At 60.0% G+C, this 17,499-nt stretch overlaps 2 protein-coding genes across 2 annotated transcripts in view; one reads left to right on the top strand and one right to left on the bottom strand.

Annotated features, from left to right (window-relative positions):
- Positions 1–118: 118 nt before the first annotated feature.
- On the top strand, positions 119–12,449 carry PLA2G4B (phospholipase A2 group IVB). Its single transcript, XM_061157490.1, has 20 exons — positions 119–1,047; positions 2,245–2,317; positions 2,586–2,722; positions 2,838–2,969; positions 3,294–3,334; positions 3,526–3,568; positions 3,830–3,884; positions 4,211–4,341; positions 4,550–4,633; positions 4,891–4,928; positions 5,724–5,859; positions 6,578–6,714; positions 6,905–7,127; positions 7,268–7,385; positions 7,677–7,814; positions 7,980–8,084; positions 8,222–8,401; positions 8,719–8,885; positions 9,450–9,636; positions 9,743–12,449. The coding sequence occupies exons 1-20, from the start codon at positions 1,039–1,041 to the stop codon at positions 10,009–10,011; spliced, it is 2,403 nt and encodes an 800-aa protein (XP_061013473.1). The 5' UTR covers positions 119–1,038; the 3' UTR covers positions 10,012–12,449.
- SPTBN5 (spectrin beta, non-erythrocytic 5) overlaps positions 10,828–17,499 on the bottom strand; it is a 48,628-nt gene continuing 41,956 nt past the window's right edge. Inside the window, exons 55-69 of the mRNA XM_061157489.1 lie at positions 17,232–17,436; positions 16,801–16,995; positions 15,747–15,902; positions 15,319–15,536; positions 14,989–15,178; positions 14,589–14,765; positions 14,331–14,435; positions 13,844–14,002; positions 13,613–13,684; positions 13,333–13,424; positions 13,117–13,199; positions 12,278–12,316; positions 11,931–12,024; positions 11,647–11,798; positions 10,828–10,948 (exon numbers count right to left, since the gene is read on the bottom strand). Coding sequence (XP_061013472.1) covers positions 10,848–10,948; positions 11,647–11,798; positions 11,931–12,024; positions 12,278–12,316; positions 13,117–13,199; positions 13,333–13,424; positions 13,613–13,684; positions 13,844–14,002; positions 14,331–14,435; positions 14,589–14,765; positions 14,989–15,178; positions 15,319–15,536; positions 15,747–15,902; positions 16,801–16,995; positions 17,232–17,436 — 2,038 coding nt within the window. The 3' untranslated portion in view covers positions 10,828–10,847. The remainder of the gene's footprint in view (positions 10,949–11,646; positions 11,799–11,930; positions 12,025–12,277; positions 12,317–13,116; positions 13,200–13,332; positions 13,425–13,612; positions 13,685–13,843; positions 14,003–14,330; positions 14,436–14,588; positions 14,766–14,988; positions 15,179–15,318; positions 15,537–15,746; positions 15,903–16,800; positions 16,996–17,231; positions 17,437–17,499) is intronic.

Below are 17,499 nucleotides of genomic sequence, written 5' to 3'. Positions count from 1 at the left end.
AGTTGCCTTCCGTGGTCTGCCGAGGGCTGGAAGGTACAGGTGAACATTTTGGAGTGATGGTAGTTGGGGCGAGGGCTGGGCCTAGGCTGGGGCCTGTGGGCAAGACCCCTCTGTCCACCATAGCCGTCACAGCCTCTCTGGGGCATTCAGGCCAACCCCAGCCTGGCTGTAACAGTGGCGCGGAGCTCATGGGCCCAGAGCCCGCAAAGCTCTTCCTAGCTTCACTCTGGCCCTGTTAGTTCTCCTCCAGCTCTAGGACAGCATGTGGGGTCTGGTGTCCTGGGGGTCACCGTTGTTTCTCTCACAACGAGCACATTTTATGTTTTGGCTGCCCAGTATGTAGGATCTTGGTTCCCTGACCAGGAATGACCATGTGACCCTGCAGTGGAAGCATGGAGTCTCAACCACTGGACTGCCAGGAAGTCCCTGGCACGCAGCTTTGAAGGGCTTGTTCATAGAACAAGCCACAGCCCTGCCTGGTTATGCTGGGGCATGGGGCGCTCCTCTCAGATTGGCCAACGCTCCTGTCAAGACCAGGTGGTTCTGTCACACCGGCAGCAGGAAGGTGGGAAAAGACCTGTGACGGGGGACACAGCTCTTAGGTCTGCCGCTGCCCTGGGGCCTGCTCCCCACTTTCCAGACCTTAGCAGTCTCTCCTGCACCCCCCACCCCACCTCCAGCCTCCTGCTCAGCCTCTGACAGCCAGGTCTCCTGGGGGCCCTCGTCACGGTCCAGGCAGGGAGAGCAGGGCTGGGGCGAGGCCCAGATGGCGCTGGCTGGAGAGAATGGGTGTTCAGGTGTGTTGAGCCCCCATCATGAGGGTATCAGTGGCTCCGTGTAGGTTTAAGGTGTCTCATTTCCTGGACAGGTGGCTGGTCCAGGAGTGGGTGTGGGGCTTGGGTGGAGCAGAGGTGGCTGGGAGGAACAGGGGAGGAGCTTGGGCCTCGCTGGGACATCGCTGTCTCTGGGTGATAAAGCGTGACAGTCCTCAGTCTTGCAGACACTGCCATCACTCCTTCCTCCCGAGGACGCTGCCTCATGGCTCTGGTAAGACCCAGTAGGGCACTGGTTCCTGCAGCCTGGTTAGCGCTGTTTCTTTAGGGAGTGGTGGGCTTCTCCAGGTGTTTGCCGGCCTTGGACCGGTGGTGGGGAGCAGAAGCCAGGGAAGAGGCAGGGTCTTGGGATGAAGGATCATTCAGTGTTCTTCCTGCCCTAGAGATGGGCTCCAGGCAGAGCTCCTTGGCATGGTAGATTCAGGCCCTGAGAACTCAGGCTCCCAGCTGCCGTCCTGGGGCCCCAGAGGCAGCGGCTGCTCTGGCATTGCTTCTGACTCAGTTGCTTGGGGGTGTGGTGGCCCCCGGGTTGACAGTGAAGGATGAGCTTCTCCAGCTCTGCCCCTGGACTCTACATCGAGGCCCTTGTGAGGCAGGGCTGAAGGTCAGAGGAAGAATGGATTAACACAGGGTGTCCGATCCCCAGATCCAGGGTTGTGGGTCTGGATGGAGTCACCTGGGGACCATCTTTAGCCTGACCTTGTAGGACCTGGAGGACCAGTCAGCCTGTGGGTGAGCTGATCACTGCTGTCCTTAGACCAGTGGAGAGCCCATTTCCAGAATTTCTGGCCAGTGATGGGGAGTATGGGAACAGCTTCATTAGGGGGACCAAGGCCAGGCAGAGGCCCACCATACCTCTTTTCTTCCCTCCGTAGCCTTACGTCCACACCTCTGCCACCCTGGGGCCCCTGCTACCCAAGATGAAACTCAAGACTGCTTAGTAAAGGGGAGCCGGGGATGTGGGGTGGAAAGAAGGGTACTGTACCGGGAAGTGTGGGGGCTGAGAGCACAAGTTGAGCTAGCCTGGTCTAGTCCTGGCCCCGATCTCAGGCAAGCACTTCTATTTCCTTGTGGGTTTGGTCATAATAAGTAGTCCCCACGCACAGAATGGCTGTGTGATTAAATCGAGTTAGGCTGCATCAAGCCCTTGGACCAGAGCCGGTGCAGAGTGTTGTGTAAGTGTTGGCAGGCGTCATCGGGAGATACTGTAGCCTCCTTTTGGCTCAGGACTCTGGTGGGGGGGAGGATGGGCCTGGGGCTAGGCAGGGCTGATCCTTTTGGTTCAAGATGTCTTGATCTTGGTTCAAGATCCTTTTGGTTCAAGGCCTTTTAGGCCTCAAGGTGTCACCCCAGCCTCCCTTTTGGGCCCACCAGCTGGCTGTAAGCCTGTTTTTCTCTCCATCCTTTGCAGGCAAAGGTGCCTGGGACCTGCTTACTCACCATTCGTGTCCTGCAGGCTCGTGGCCTGCCCTCCAAGGACATCGGTGAGTGCTGGGCCCGGGGAGGCAGTGGTTTTGCAACTTCAGAGCCAGCCAGGGCGGTGGGGAGAGACACAAGTAGGCTGGGTGTGTGTGGGGCTCCTTGAGAGGGTGCGGAGAGGAGGCAGTGGATGGAATGTTGAGGTCAGGCCCCTGCCTCCTGACCAGCCCCGTTCTCTGGGTCTTCTGGGGCTGCCAGTGATGGAAGGATGTGGGCCTTGGGCGGCTGGGCTGGGAGGGACTCTCGGCTGCCACCCTTGCTTCCTGCCCGCAGTGACTGCCTCTGACTGCTACGTGACCCTATGGCTGCCCACGGCCTCCAGCCACCAGCTGCAGACGCGCACAGTCAAGAACTGCAGAAACCCCGTCTGGAATCAAAGCTTCCACTTCCGAATCCATAGCCAGATCAAGGTGGATGGGTGTCAGTCCTGGCCCCGCTCGCTGTCCCCCCAGTGTTGCCTCCCAGCCTCTTGTTCCCTGCCTCACCCCCTCTTCCTGCAGCCCCCTGACTCTACTTCCCTTTCAGAACATCGTGCATCTTAGAGTCTTTGACCAGGACCTTCTGACCACGGATGACCCTGTGTTGTCAGTGCTGTTTGACGTGGGGACCTTGCGGGCTGGGGAGTCCCGGCGTGAGAGCTTCTCACTGAGCCCTCAGGTAAGGCTGTGTGCGGGGCCATGGAGGGCCTTGGCCCAGGGAGGGGCTGCTTCGGAGGGTCGCCAGGTACACAGCTCTCTTCTCCAGTGAGTGATCCAGGAGTCCCAGAGGCTCTGTCAGCCAGGAGCTACTGGGCAGTCTTGTCCCCGCCTCTGTCTTGGCCCCTAAGCCAAGGGCAGGGTTCTTGGAGCAGTCCAGGGAGGGTGGGCAGTAATTCTCCTCACTACTGGGGCCATAGCAGTCCAGGTATCTGGGGGATTTACACACACACACACTTTTTCTCTCTCTCCCCTCAGTTTCTAACTTGCTTCTTTCTCCCTCCAGGGTGAGGAGCGCCTGGAAGTTGAATTTCGGCTGCAGAATCTGTGAGTCGGGCTGTGGGGCAGTTCCCAGGTGGGAGTGATTCCTTCTGGGAAGGACAGAGCCCAGCACACCCAGAGCTGACACCCCTTTCCTGGGAGGTGTCTGGGGTGGAGGAGGAAAGCCCAGATCTCCTTGAGGAGTGAGAACCTGGGAATGTGGATTCTTGCTGAGGGTCACTGGGGGCTCTTTCCAGGACTGATGGTGCTGAGTGCCTCTTCAGCAATGGCATCCTAGTGGTGAGTCTAGAACACCCGCCTACCCCACCATATCGTCTGCTTGCCTTCCTCCCAGGCCTGAAGCTCAGGCCCACAGCAGGGGTTGGGTGCAGCTACTGGGGGGCCCTAGGATTTCAGCTCAAGAGGATCGCACCCCAAGCAAATATTTGTGACTCAGGGCCAAAGTGAAAATGTGTCAAAGAGCAAGAACCAGAGTCCTGGGAGGGGGTGGGGTCTCTACAGGGGAGGGGCTCGAGTCTGAGGGGCTCTCTTCACACCCAGGCCCGGGAGCTCTCCTGCTTGCATGTTCGACTGGAGAAGGCAGGGGACCTGCAGGGTGAGTCCCTGACCTTCTGGGGCCCACCGGGATAGCTCCCTGGCTCTCAGCCTTTGTCATCCCCTTTCTGAGCGGATCTTGTATTTGTCGCCCCCAACTCTCAGTCAGGAGCAGGGGGCAGGGGATGCATCCCCACTGGGCTTTTCCTCTCAGTCCTCAGAGGGCTGCAATGGGGCCCGTCTCCCAGCCTAGCTCTGGGCCAGACCACCATCTCAGTAGGGGGAGAGACGTGCCCCCACCCCCACTCCAGACCTCTTAAGTGAGACAGGGGCCTCTGTGGGCTAAGATCACATTCCCAGCCTCTCTGCTCTGGTTCCTGCTTCCAGAGTCAGAGAGCAGAGTTCAGCTTGTGGTTCCTGGGTCCTGTGAGGGTCCACAGGAGGCTTCCGTGGGCGCCGGCTCCTTCCGCTTCCATTGGCCGGCCTGCTGGGAGCAGGAGCTGAGTATTCACCTGCAGGTAGTGCCCGCTTCAGCCTGGGTGCCATCTCTGTGCTCACCCCCAGCTTCTCCCGGCTCCCCCGGCAGCCAGGCACCCTGAGAGGTGTGGGGCGACCTCGGCCTCCTGTCCCCTTCCTGCTGTTTCTGGGTCACCCCTAGGGCAATCTGTGAGGCCTTGCTGGGACGGAAGGGTAGAGAGTCTTAGGTCCTCTTCATCCTCCCTGCAGGATGCCCCCCAGGAGCAGCTGAAGGTGCCCCTGAGGGCCCTGCCTTCTGGCCAAGTGGTGCGACTCGTCTTCCCTACATCCCAGGTACTGGTCGCCGGAGGAAGAAAGCCAGATGCACATTGTGGGCCCAGGCCTTGAAGACCTGTCCTGCTGTAGCAGCTCCTGTCCTTGGCCCCCGCCCTGGACAAGGGCCAGGCTAGGGGAGAGGGGTCCTCAGGCCTGGCCCCTATGGGGATGGCTGGGGCCCAAGGGAGCATTGGGCCATCATAGGATGTGAATGGGGCTGGGATGAGGGCAGTGGGGTGGCCCATCTTCATGACTGGAGTGTTCATGGTTTTCAGGAGCCCCTGATGAAAGTGGAGCTGAAAAATGAAGAAGGGTGAGAGGCCACCTGGGCACTGGGAAAAGTCACGGGGGACAGCTGCCGGGCACTCAGCCTGGAGGAGTGAGGGGACACAGGCAGCCCCTAGCGGGACAGGCCACTGACAGTTCTCTCAGAGGCTCAGGGGTTTGCTCCCATTGTGGCATGTGAGGTGTGGGAGGTTTGGCCGATGACGGCTCTTGCTGACTTTTTACGCTCATTTCTGATTCCGCCAGAGGGGTGTGTACCTAGCTTGGTGCCTGGCGCCTGGGAGGCACTTGATAAATGCTTGGCTGGGAAAGCAGATGGAAGCCAGGAGAGTGGTTAGAGGCGCAGAGTGGGCAAGAAAGCCCAGAGAAGGGTGGTCACGCCCGTTGTGGGGCAGCTGTTGTGGGCGGGCCTCAGCTGAGCTGCAGGAGATGGGCAGAGTCACCCGCACTGGCCATCTGCAGGCCTGAGAGGCCAGCTCCCACCAGGGAGAGGAGGGAACGTCATTTCTGCCCCTTCTGGAGCCATTTCTGGGTGGGTGAGGGAGAGGGGCTGAGAGGTGGAAGCAGATTGATGGTGTTGGGTCCCACCGCTTTCCTGGTCTGTGACTCTGCAGTGTTGCTTCCCCAAGGATGTCCCCACCAGGGTCTGGGGTCGCCTTCTCCCCTCACATCCACACATCACCCGTCAGTCAGGACACCAGAGGTGGGGCGAGGGTTGGGGAGAAGAGAGGTGAGAAGGATGGTGGTGAGCTTTCCAGGACAGGCCCAGCTTCGTTCTCTGATGAGCCCAGGAGCTGCTTCATGTTCCCTTCCTTCCCACCAGACCCAGGGAATTGGCTGTGCGGCTGGGCTGCGGGCCCTGCGCTGAGGAGCAGGCCTTCCTGAGCAGGAGGAAGCAGGTGGTGGCCAAGGCCCTGCAGCAGGCCCTGCAGCTGGATGGAGACCTGCGGGAAGATGAGGTCTGGGGACTGTGTGGGACTAGGGGCGTGTCTTTGGGCCCAGAGCCCAGTGCTGGATGCCGGCACCGGATGTGCCCTAACCAGACCAGCACTGGTGCCAAGCCTGCTCTGCCTCCTGCATTTGATGTTGTCAGGAGCTTGACTGCATGAAATGCAGAGCATGGCCTGAGTCACCAGGAGCCTCTGAGCTTCCCCACTGGGCTAACCTGCCTTCTTGTTGTTCTTGGTCCTCGGCCTGGTCCAGGTGTTGAGGCTGGGCTCCGGGTGACTGACCAGTGAGGTGTACAGCCTGGGGGCCCCCTGCTGGCCTGGGGCCGTCCCTGGAGGTTCAGGGCAGACTGGGGCCGCTCCCAGGGAAATGACCTCTTCCTGAAAGAGGGAGCGGAGTAGCTATGTGGGAGACTTTTGGGGTGACACTGGGGCTACAAGAAAGTAATCACCAGACTCCTTAGGGGTTAGGTGTGGAGATGAAGCCTGGAACCTGTCCATTTTTTCTGAGTTCTTAAAACCAGACAGGCCTGACCCTTGCAAGCCTACTTCCGACTAGAGCCTCTTCAGCAGGTCTGACTAGAACTGGTCCCAGGAGCTCCAATTAGATCTTGACCAGGCTGAGCTGTGGGTGAGCCGAGTGGTCCCTTGGATTGCTACCGCCTCTTCCTGTGGCTTGACCCTTCCCTCTCGCTAGGGCCTCTTTGAGCCCCGTTGTCTTCTCTTCTAGATCCCAGTGGTTGCTATTATGGCCACCGGTGGTGGTATCCGGGCCATGACCTCACTGTATGGGCAGCTGGCTGGCCTAAAGGCGCTTGGCCTCTTGGATTGTGTCTCCTACATCACGGGGGCCTCGGGCTCCACTTGGTAAGCTTGAGTGCTGGAGCCTACAGGTGGCTAGCTGGGCTATGGCAGGAGCGGGGGTGGTAAGGTTCTATCAAACTCCACGGGCCTCTCTGACCCATTTGGAAAGGTGCTCCGGGGACTGTGGAAGGTGTCTTTCCGGCTGCTGCAGTGGGGTTCCGGTGACAATCCCTCCGACTTTGGCTTTTCCCAGGGCTTTGGCCAACCTCTACGAGGATCCAGAGTGGTCTCAGAAGGACCTGGCAGGGCCCATCGAGTCACTGAAGACCCAGGTGACCAAGAGCAAGCTGGGCGTGCTAGCCCCCAGGCAGCTACTGCGGTACCAGCAGGAGCTGGCTGAGCGTGCCCGCCTGGGCCACCCGACCTGCTTCACCAACCTGTGGGCCCTCATCAATGAGGCGCTGCTACATGATGAGGTGTGGGGAGGGGTAGGGGCAGGGCAGGGTGGGGTGGCCAAAACCAGGGCATGGTCTGGAGATGGGGAGCAGCTCTGGGCAGTAGAGGGCAGGCGAGGCCCCAGGAGACCAGGCATTAAGTTCTCATTCCCTTCCCCCAGCCTCATGACCACAAGCTCTCAGACCAGCGGGAGGCCCTGAGTCGAGGCCAGAACCCCCTGCCCATCTACTGTGCTCTCAACACCAAGGAACAGAATCTGACCACCTTTGAATTTGGGGGTGAGTAGTGCTGGAGCTCTCACAGTTGGCCAAGTGAGAGGCAGCCCAGCCTGTGTGTGAAGGTGGTCGTTACACCCCCCTCTGCTGGGCCAAGAGCCTGTCATTCCACCAGAGTCACTCAGGCTTTGGGACGGAGGCCGGGGCCGTGGGTCCTCACTCAGGGTGCCAGCAACAGAGCTGAGCCTCCTGGTCATAAGGCTGCCTGACGCGGGGCCCGTGGTGGGCATGTTGGGCCTGAGAGTCCTCAGGTTCCTTCCAGGCCCCTCCGTGAGGGCGTGTGGCTCTTCACAGAGTGGTGTGAGTTCTCCCCCTACGAGGTCGGCTTTCCCAAGTACGGCGCCTTCATCCCCCCCGAGCTCTTTGGCTCTGAGTTCTTCATGGGGCGCCTGACAAAACAGCTTCCTGAGTCCCGCATCTGTTTCCTGGAAGGTGAGGGGGTCTGCAGGGTGGGAGAAGTTGGGGACTTGGGGAGAATGGGCAAGATGGTGGGGTCGACTCTCTCGGCTCAGTCATGTCCTGGCCCTGGGTGGGTGGTGGGAAGGGTCAGGTTGCAGTGAGGTGGGGGACTCTCTTCCTCTTGGGTCTCCCGCTCAGGTATCTGGAGCAACCTGTATGCAGCCAACCTCCAGGACAGCCTGTACTGGTCATCCGAGCCCAGCCAGTTCTGGGACCGCTGGGCACAAGCTCGGGCCAGCCTGGGTAGGTGCCTGGGTTCTTTCACCAGGATGGGAGAGGCAGCTTGTGGGGAATGTGGGGGTGGCTCTCAGACCTTTGTGAGTCTGCAGAGGCTGGAATAAAGGTCTGAGAGTCCCCTTGTACCCTCTTCTTGACTGCAGACAAGGAGCAGGTCCCCCTTCTGAAGATACAAGAGCCTCCCACGGTGGCTGGCAGGATAGCAGAGGTTTTCACTGACCTTCTGACGCGGCGTCCACTTGCCCAGGCCACCCACAATTTCCTACGTGGCTTCTCCTTCCACAAGGACTATTTTCAGCATCCTCACTTTTCTGCCTGGAAAGGTACCTGCTCTTCTCCCCCTGCTCTCCCAGATCTTCCCATGGCCATCTGAGCCTTGGGTTCCTGATCAGACATCCACTCTCTCCAGTCCCTCGGCCCCACGCCCTCTGAGCTCAGTTCTCTGGCTTCCTTGGAGCGAGAGCCACTCTTCCTCTCCTTATGCTGGGGTCAGCGCCCATCTGTGGGACCTCGGGACTTGAGGCTCTGCTTTGGCAGCAGAGAGCAGGAGACAGAGGCTCTTCCTCCTCCTAGCAGCAACGGGCTGGTGCCGTTAGCACCAGTGACAGTTGCTCTCCACACGATCCCCCAACCTTTCCAGCTACCAAGCTGGACGGCCTCCCCAACGAGCTGACACCTGCAGAGCCCTACCTTTGCTTGCTGGATGTTGGCTACCTTGTCAATACCAGCTGCCCACCCCTCCTGCCACCCACACGGGACGTGGACCTCATCCTGTCGCTAGATTACAATCTCCATGGAGCCTTCCAGGTGGGCTGTGGGCAGGGTTGGGAGGTGGGGCAACCCTAGGCCTGACCTCAGGTGGTCTGACATCTTGACTCCGGAGAGACCTGCTTTGGAGTCCGGTTTCTGGGCCAGCTTCCCTTTGTGACCACAATACCGCATGAATGAAAGGCTGTGGATTCTATGAACTTTCTCCCCGGGGAACTTACTCTGCTCAGGAAGATGGAGTGATGGGGAAGCTGGCAAGGTTTTAAAATGTATTTCCTATTTGGGTCTCCTTTGTTGTGTCTGCACCCCTGTTGGGTCCTGGATCTTTGAGACTCTTTGTTTAGAGTTTTCTATGTGGGTTCTAGGAAGGATTTTTGCCTCCCAGGGGCAGAACCTGGGGGTTGTTAGCAGCCCAGCTTCATTGAGCCCAAAGGAGCTGCTGCAGAAGGGCTGCTCAGTTTAGAGCATTGATCCCTGGCCTGTTGGGTTCACTAGTGTCTGACTTGATGTCTTAGCAGACCTCTACTTGTAGTCAGTCCAGTGTGGAGGACACTGGGAGCCCATGGGGCCTTCCTGCTGAGCCCACCTTTGTCTACCCTGCAGCAGCTGCAGCTTCTGGGTCGGTTCTGCCAGGAACAGGGCATCCCGTTCCCGCCCATCTCGCCCAGCCCCGAGGAGCAGCGCCAGCCCCAAGAGTGCCACCTCTTCTTGGACCCTGCCCGCCCCGACATCCCTGCCGTGCTGCACTTCCCTCTGGTCAACGCCTCCTTCAGGGACCACTCTGCCCCTGGTGAGCCAAAACCTCCCTCCTCTGTGTCTCCCCCCATGTGACCCCCAAGCCCGCTCTCCACCCCCCAGCGGGCATCCCCCATGGCCGGGCTGCACTCTCCCCACAGGGGTCCGGCGGACAGCTGAGGAGCAGGCAGCTGGGGAGGTGAACTTATCTGCATCCGACTCCCCCTACCACTACTCGAAGGTAACCTACAGCCTGGAGGATGTGGACAAGCTGCTCCGCCTGACGCAGTACAACATTTGCAACAACCAGGAGCGGCTGCTGGAGGCCCTGCGTGAGGCCGTGCAGAGGCGGAGGCAGCGCACACAGCACCGCCCCAGTGATGGGCGGGAAGGAGCCACATCCGGCCCCACGGCCCCCGACTCTCTTTAAGGCTCACTTCTTGGACGCCTTGCTGCTCTGGTTGAGTTGGGGTGGTCACCAGCTTCCAGAACCTCTAGCGGTTTGGACAGCCCAATTGTGGTCTCCAGCCCTCCGAGGGGGTCACCAGGGTGCACTGCCTGGCACTATCCAGACACTGAATTCACCAGCACCCCTGCTGTGGACACCCTGGGGTAGGTGGAGGGTTTTAAACAGGGGCTATGGCCTGGTCTGCAGGATGTGGCCAAAGAAGATTCAGAGGTTCTGGGCAGTGTGGGCCATATTTGTGTAAGCACACGGAGCCCCATGACCTGTGTGTCCTTTTGCTTCCTTGCTACCTCGAGTAGCTGTACAGGGTGAAATAGAGCACTTTACCTAGCACAGAGACACATACAAACGTGAGGTGTGACAGGTTACTGGTACTGCCGCCAAAAAGGGACAGGTCATTCCCCCTCTTGGTTAGGCGTGGTAAGGATGGGTGTAGAAAACAAAACCTCTCCCGAGGCGCCTTGCAGAGCGGGCAGGTCAGCTTGGGCTTCCCTTGCAGAGCAGGCTGTGAGCTCATGGCCATGTCTGCTCCACCCAAGCTCACTCTTCAAGCAGAGAGGAGGCCATATTGCTGCTGCAGCCCTGGCCCTGCCCAGATGACTCACAGGTAATGCCAGCCAGCACCCCGTCCTCCTCACCCAGGGACTCAGTCGAAGGGCTGCTTCCTGTCCCACAGTAGGGGCAGCCAGACGTGGGACCAGATGAGCCAGGTAGACAGTGCTAAGGGTGTGACTTCAGCAGGCTCTGACCTTGGTGGGGCCCATCTCCGGATGAGGAACCAGTTATTCCAGAAGTTGGTCCTAAGGGGCCGGATAGCTGGGTCTCCTGGTTCCCTCGAGGGTGTCCTCGCTTGTAGCCCTGAAGTTTGGTGCCACCTCTGCATTTTCTTCAAGGCCCGGACCTGTCAGGAGAACAGAGAGGTGGAGTGAATTTAGGGCCTAGCCGCCCTGGAATCTTTTCCAAGTACTGGTGCCCCAGGCCTCCTTTGGAATACCTCACCTGTTCCTCATGTTGATGTGAGATTTGGATCCTGGGAGTGAGGAGGGACCAGGATGTGCGGGGTGAAAGGGGGATGACTGGTTCCCATGATCCAGCTCACTGCATCTGTCTGCCCTGGGCGTGTGACTGGAGGCACAGACCAGGAAAAATGGCTGTGCCCTGATCACTGTAGAAGCCACTGTGTCCTGGACCAGGCCTGTTGACTCAGCAGCACATCATCTGAATCCTACATGGGAACCTGTAGGCCCTGCAGGAGTGGGTAATTATCCAGATACCACAATTGTGGCTGCCACCCCTGTCATGATGTGAGTGATCCCTCAGGCACAAGGCCGCGTTGTAGGGTCTGTGTACTGTGTCTGTGTGTGTATGTCTGGTCCGTGGGCGTGTGTCTGGGTGACATCCTGACTCCCAGCCTCTCTAGGACAGTAAGGCTCCTCCCCTCCCTGCTTGCAGGTCCTTGGACTGGGGAAAACCAGGGAGGATGGAGGCAGGGAAAGAGTGCAGGAGGGGTCTGGCCACTGCATCTTGGAGAGGGAGGGAGGCGGTGTGGGTGTCAGGCAGGCTTCCTGGCATGTGCAGAGGGAAGCCAGGTTCACTCACCATGGATCTGGCCTGAGCAGGACTGGCGGCGGGAGCCTTCTGCAGTTTGCTGTGCGGGGCCAGCCGTCTGTGGGAGCCCCGTGGGCTGCGGGCAGCTGTAGGCGCACACTCGCATCCCCTGCAGCCAGGCGGGCGGGGGACCGCCGTGGAATCTGTGGGGACAGGGAGCCTCAGGTGTAGACTCTTGCCACTACTGAGAGTGGGTGGGGGTGGCCCCGCACCCAGGCAGCATAGTTTAAGTCCCAGGACCTCAGGACTCCCACTTACAGATCCAGGAGGCCTACCTGAGTGGAGCCGGCATGCCGGGTACCCTCTCAGCACTGCGCTCGGCCAGGAAGCCCGAGGGTCTGGCTTGGAGCTCTGGACTCAGACTGGGGGCTGCAGAGCAAAGGGGGAACGGTGGTCAGCCTGGCCTGGGTGCTAGGACATCTGTGGCAGCAGCCTCCACACCTGCCCCTTCCTTCTTGCTGTGGCCTGAAGTCCCAACTCAAGGTGACAGGGCTGAGAGGAGGGGCCTGGAGGAGGAGCTGTGTTCTTGAGGGTAGAACCCTTAAAGAGAGACCCAGAGAGTATTTATGCCCCTTCCACTGTAAAAAGCCAGCGAGAAGGTGCCTCCTGAAACCTCTCTCACCTGCTAGCACCATGATCTTGGACTTCTCAGCCTCCAGAGCTGTGAGAAATAAATGTCTGTTCACAACCTACCCAGTCTGTGGTCGATTAGTTAGAGCAGCCCAGACAGCCTAAGAGACGCCTGCTTCTGGAGGCTTGGCATACACCAAGCCTTGCCCACGTGGAGGTGCGGCCCAGGCCCAGGGCTCAGGGGCAGGCTCCCCAGTGCATCCAGCCTCCTGGAAGACTGAATGCCAATGGGTTCAGAATGGCTTATCCTGGAGAAACTCAGGTGCCTTTGGAATTCTGGAAGGACGGCCTCAGGGAGATCCCAGTGGAACAGAGCCAGGAACCCGGAAGGAGTCTGAAGTGAGGCCCCTAAGCAACCCCTCCTTGTGGAGCCTGTCAGACCACCATGACAATAGATTTCTGGTCCAAAGGGTGCTCTCTGAGCCCTTCCAAGAGTAGAACTGGGCCTGGCCCCTGTCTACAAGACACCCCAAGGGAGGTGCGTTCAGAGCTGTAGGAAGACTGGGGCAGAAAAGACCGGTGTCAGAGAAGAGCATGGGGAAGCCTGTGAGGATCCTTGAGGGAAGGGTTCTCCGGAAGTCCGACTCCACAGTGGGTGGAACAGAACCAGGAGGCCATCAGGGGATCAATCCTGGCCCCGCTTCTAATTATGTCATCTCTGGCAAGTTGCTTACCCTCTCTGGGCCTCAAATTAAGAAAAAAGGCACTCCCACTTACCTCTCAGGCATAGAGGTTAGATGTTAAACATCCAAGGATGCACTAAACACCAGCAGCTGGGGGCCCAGGAAACCAGGGCCCCCCGCTCCTCTCCCCCGCTTCCCCTGGACCTACCTGCCCAGCTGCTCAGGGCGCCCCGCCAGCTCCCAGTCTGCCCTGCAGGTGGCGCCGCAGACAGGGTCTCTCCCGCAGCCAGCCTGCCACCCAGACAGTAATGCGTCAAACTCTGCCTCCTGCATGTGTGGGGACCCCTGCCTCCAGCCCCTTCAGCTGCTGCCGGAGGCCGAGCCTGTCCCAGGCCCAGGGTCTCTCCCCCGACAGGGCCCTCACCTTAAGGAAAAAGTGTGTTTTCCATCATGGTGATCTCCCAGCTTCTCATGCTGCGTTCCTGTGAGGTCGATGGAGGCTATAGAAGCCGTATCCTGACGGGGGGTGGGGGAATGTTACCCTTTCCGCTTTTCCCTGGGGGCCCTTCTTTGTCTTCTGCCCACCCACCCACCCACCCACCTACCCTCCTCCTGGAGCAGGCTCAGCTGTCGCCCAGGGCCCTCTGAGCCCTTGCGTGGCTCTTACAGAGCAGCTGCTGCGGAAGCAATCTCCGGGTACTCACCTGCCTCCTCCCAGGCAGGAGCTGCTGCTTAAGTTCCAAAATTCCCTCCGTGGTGGGGGCACCCTTTGCATCCTGAAAATGCAACAAGGGGCCTGGGAAACATCAAGACCAGCACAGACAACGGGGCCCTCTCTGGAAAGTGGGTGAGGCACCTAACCGCCTCCGACCTTCTCATCCCTGGAGACAGAACCCCTGGTGTTGCAGTGCTGGCTCAACCTATGGACTCCTTACCCCCAGGGTCCCCGCTGTGCACTCCAGGGAGACGGTGGTGAAGCGTATGCAAGACCCAATGGGGACAGATGGCTGCGGGTCCCCCGTCTCAGTCAGCTGTGCTCTGGGCCACCAGCTTCCCGAGGGTTTCAGCCCCTTCACTTGCTGCTTCTGGTCCACCTTGGGGAGGGGAGCAGCCAGATGAGTCAGACCAGGCTCTGGGGGTCCACGCCCCAGCCTCTCCCCACATCCCTCCCACCCAGAGAGAGCGCCTGTCTCCTCACTGTTCTTCATCTCTTCAAGCTCAGAAGACCCCTCTCTTGTCCCAGTCCACACTGTGCCCCAGCCCACCCAGATGTGGGGTGACAGGACCCTGCAGCTGGCAAGGGAAAGAACAGGGCTTTCCCCAAGGGTCAAATGCTGGTTCAGTGCCTGGGGGAGCCCAACCCTCAGGCTGAGACAGGACACCCCTGTCTCCCGGTGCCCCCTCACCCCAGCCTCTGCTCACCGCTGCCTCCTGCTGCAGTCGGGCAAACTTCTCTTCCTGGGAGGCCAGCAGCTTCTCGAAGTCCTTGTGTCTGCAGAGCAGCAGCTCCACATCAGACACGGAGTGCTGGGGAGAAGCAAGCCAGGGTGAGGCCCCGCCCGTGGGGGTGAAGAGAGCTGTTCCCTCAAAACCGGCCCTGGGGGCCAGGGAGAGGAAGAGCAGGCTGTAGCTGCTAGACGGCGCGGGCATGGCCAGCTAAGGGGCAGGGCATTGGCTCACTCCACAGTTGGGGTCCAGCAGGAGGCCCTCCCGGCAGGCCAGCCAGGCCTCAGCCTGGTCCAGCTCTTGCCGCAGCTTCTGTAGATGCCAGCTCTCCTCATAGCGTTCCCGGCGCAGGGCCCAGGCCTCTCTGAGTGCCCGCAGCTGCCTGTCCAGATCCTGCAGACACCCAGTTACCTGGTGGGAGAGGGTGTCGTGGGTGAGATGCCCACAGGGTGGGGCCAGGCTGGAGTGCCCAGCAGAAGTGTCGAGGGAAGACCATGAGGTCCAGACCCTCCCGGTCTCTGTCCCCCTCTCTCTGCCCACTGCCTGGCCTTCTCCTCCTGCTCGGGGATTCTGAGGCCTGGGGTAATGGGGCTGAGTGCCCAGCTCAGCCCCAGACTTGCTGCTGTGCTCGCACCTCCAGGGACATGCAGTGGCCACTGTCCACCAGCCGCTGCCCTTCCCGCTGTATGTTCTGGGCTTGAAGGCTGTACTCCTTGATTTCTCTCCCCAGCTCCTCATGCAATGCCAGGAGCCCCTCGGCCCGAGCTATATTCCCAGCCAGCTCCTCCAAGGACACCAGGGCCTGCTTCTCTGCGGCCCATGCTCTGCAGGGTGAGGAGGGGAAGCTGTTGTCAGGGCCAGGGGTGCAGACTGGGGGTGGCGGGCAGGGCATGAGCTGCACTGGGGGACCGGGTGACTCCCACCCTGCAGGGCAGAGTTGAGCCAACGACCGGATGCCACCTACAGCAATTCCCGACATCGTCTGAGGAAGGCGTGGCCCTGGGCAGCCTCCTCCAGCTGCCGATCTCGTTCATAAACCTTTGCATTCAGGGTGGCCCAGGCCTCCTGCACCCCGGCCAGCTGCTTGGCCAGGCCCTCCTGAGCTGCAGGGTGGAGCTGGCCCAGCCGGCAGGCCTCCGTCTGCACCCGTGCCACCTCCTTCTCCATCGCTGCCAGTTCCCTCTGCCACCAGAACACAGAATCAGCCTCATCCCCCCACAACCCGATGCCCACTTCTCTTCAGGAAGCAGCCATCCTGAGGAGTCAGGCTCTGCTTCCAGATGGACAGCTCCCTGACCTAGGCAAGGAGGCTCTCCCTTCCCTTCCCAACTCTGGGGTCCCCCTATGCAGGGAAAGAGGACAGGTGGGCAAGCCCCGGGGGTTGACCCTTACCTCTAGACATCTGTGCTGTTGCTGCAGAGTCTGCACTGTTAACAGGCTAAGGTCGCAGGCATCTCTAGCCACCAGGGTGGCCTTCTCTTGCATATGGCCCTGGAGCTCAGCTGCCGCCTGCTCCAAGCTTCGGACCTCACGGGTGGCAGCTAGGTTCTGGGAGGAGAAGGAGGGCCTGCTCTCACCAGGGTCCTCTCTCCCTAGAGACGTGGCCTGGGCCACTTTTGAAACATGGAGGTCCATGGGGCTTGGTGATGCATTCATTAACCCCGGGTACAGAAAATGTCCCAATATGGCCCCTGATCAATGAGTGCATGACGTTACTGATGATGGGTTAGGGCCCTGGGGGCGTTCTGTGGGGACAGGGTCGTCAGTGCCCAGTTCATGAGCCAGGTGCGGGGACAGGGGACTAGGAATCAGGTGGGAATGAGTCCACGGTGGGGAGGAGGGTGGTTTGGGGGATCTGGCTGAGATGAAGAGGGTTGCCTTAGGAGTCTGCCCAGCCAGGATCCTGAGTGACAGCATCGCTAGGATGTGGGCTCTGTCAGGGCCTTGGGGACCTGGGATGCCTCCCTAGAAATCACCAGCTGTGGCTGAGAGTGAAGGTCGTGGAGGAGCACTGAGATTTCCTTGGCACCCAAATCCGCTCAGAACGTTTAGATGAGGAGAGGGAAGTGGTGGCAAAATCTTGCGCAGTTAGTCTGTGTCTTAATAAACCTGAAGACTGCGCTTGAGGGAGCTTAGAGGGGGTCAAGAGCTGACCAGACAGGCTTCCTATTTCTCCTTGGAGGTGTGAACTATACCAGGAAGAACCAAATCAGTGGAGAAACTCAGAGAGGGCTGGAGGTGGAAGACTGAGACTTGATCTGCTTGCCACTAGGAGTTAGAGGCATGCACACATGCATGCGCGCACACACAGAGTTAGAGGCAGCCACCTCCTTCCCCACACAGACATATACACACACACCTGGCGTGGCCGCCTGGCCCTGGCCCAGGAAGAAGGCACAGATGTCCCTACCCCTTGTCTGCCCCGACCGGGCCGAGGGGCACCTACCTGTGTGTGGGCTTTCACCGCCTGATCCAACCTCTCCCAAGAGGCCTCAATGCGACTCCTCTGTGCTTGAATCTGGGGAGAGCACCTGGGTGCTGCCCGTTCCAGGGAGCCTGCCCGCTCCCTCAGGGCCTGCACCCTAGCCTGCCCCAGGTTCTGGACATCCTTTCTGAAAGCATCGAACTTCTCTTCCAGCAGCTGCAGGATACAGGACCAGGGAGGTCATTCTGGAGGTGGTGTCCAGCAGCCCTCAAAGCTGACGAAGGACTTGGCAGTATCTGCCACTTCTGATATCCCTTGGCCCTGCCCTTAGAACTGCAGGGGGTCCTCCCAGAGCCCAGAGACCCCTCACTTCCCATGTGCCCCCCAACGCCACTCTGCCCTTGCGAGCCACTCAATCTCCTCTCTTCCAGGTTCGCTCAGGAGTGACTCACCTTGACAGCCTCTAGGTCCTGCCCGTAGTCCTGGGACTCAGCAGTGGCCACCTTGCTGGCCAGCCAGGCATCCAGGAGCAGGGCTTCCCGCTCCAGCTGGTGGAGCTGCAGCTGCTCCCTCAGGCCTTGCCCCCTGCCCTCTGCTCTCTGCAGCAGCCCTGAGTGGGTGTCCCTTACTGCATGCATCTGGGCAAGCACCTTGGGGCTGCAGCAGGAAAGATAACCCCCCTGGAGCTCTTAGGCCTTGCACCTCCTTAGAGGGGCCCCT

This window comes from Dama dama, chromosome 12 (genome assembly GCF_033118175.1).
Source record: "Dama dama isolate Ldn47 chromosome 12, ASM3311817v1, whole genome shotgun sequence".
In the NCBI taxonomy this organism is placed as follows: domain Eukaryota; kingdom Metazoa; phylum Chordata; class Mammalia; order Artiodactyla; family Cervidae; genus Dama; species Dama dama.
The sequence above is the reverse complement of the archived record's forward strand: the minus strand, read 5'-3'. Positions and strand labels throughout refer to the sequence as shown.

Excerpts from the sequence above, each read along its gene's own strand:
- PLA2G4B (XM_061157490.1), top strand. Across the intron at positions 4,634-4,890 it reads TCGTCTTCCCTACATCCCAG|GAGCCCCTGATGAAAGTGGA; the intron begins GTACTGGTCGCC and ends CATGGTTTTCAG. Across the intron at positions 8,085-8,221 it reads ACAAGCTCGGGCCAGCCTGG|ACAAGGAGCAGGTCCCCCTT; the intron begins GTAGGTGCCTGG and ends TCTTGACTGCAG.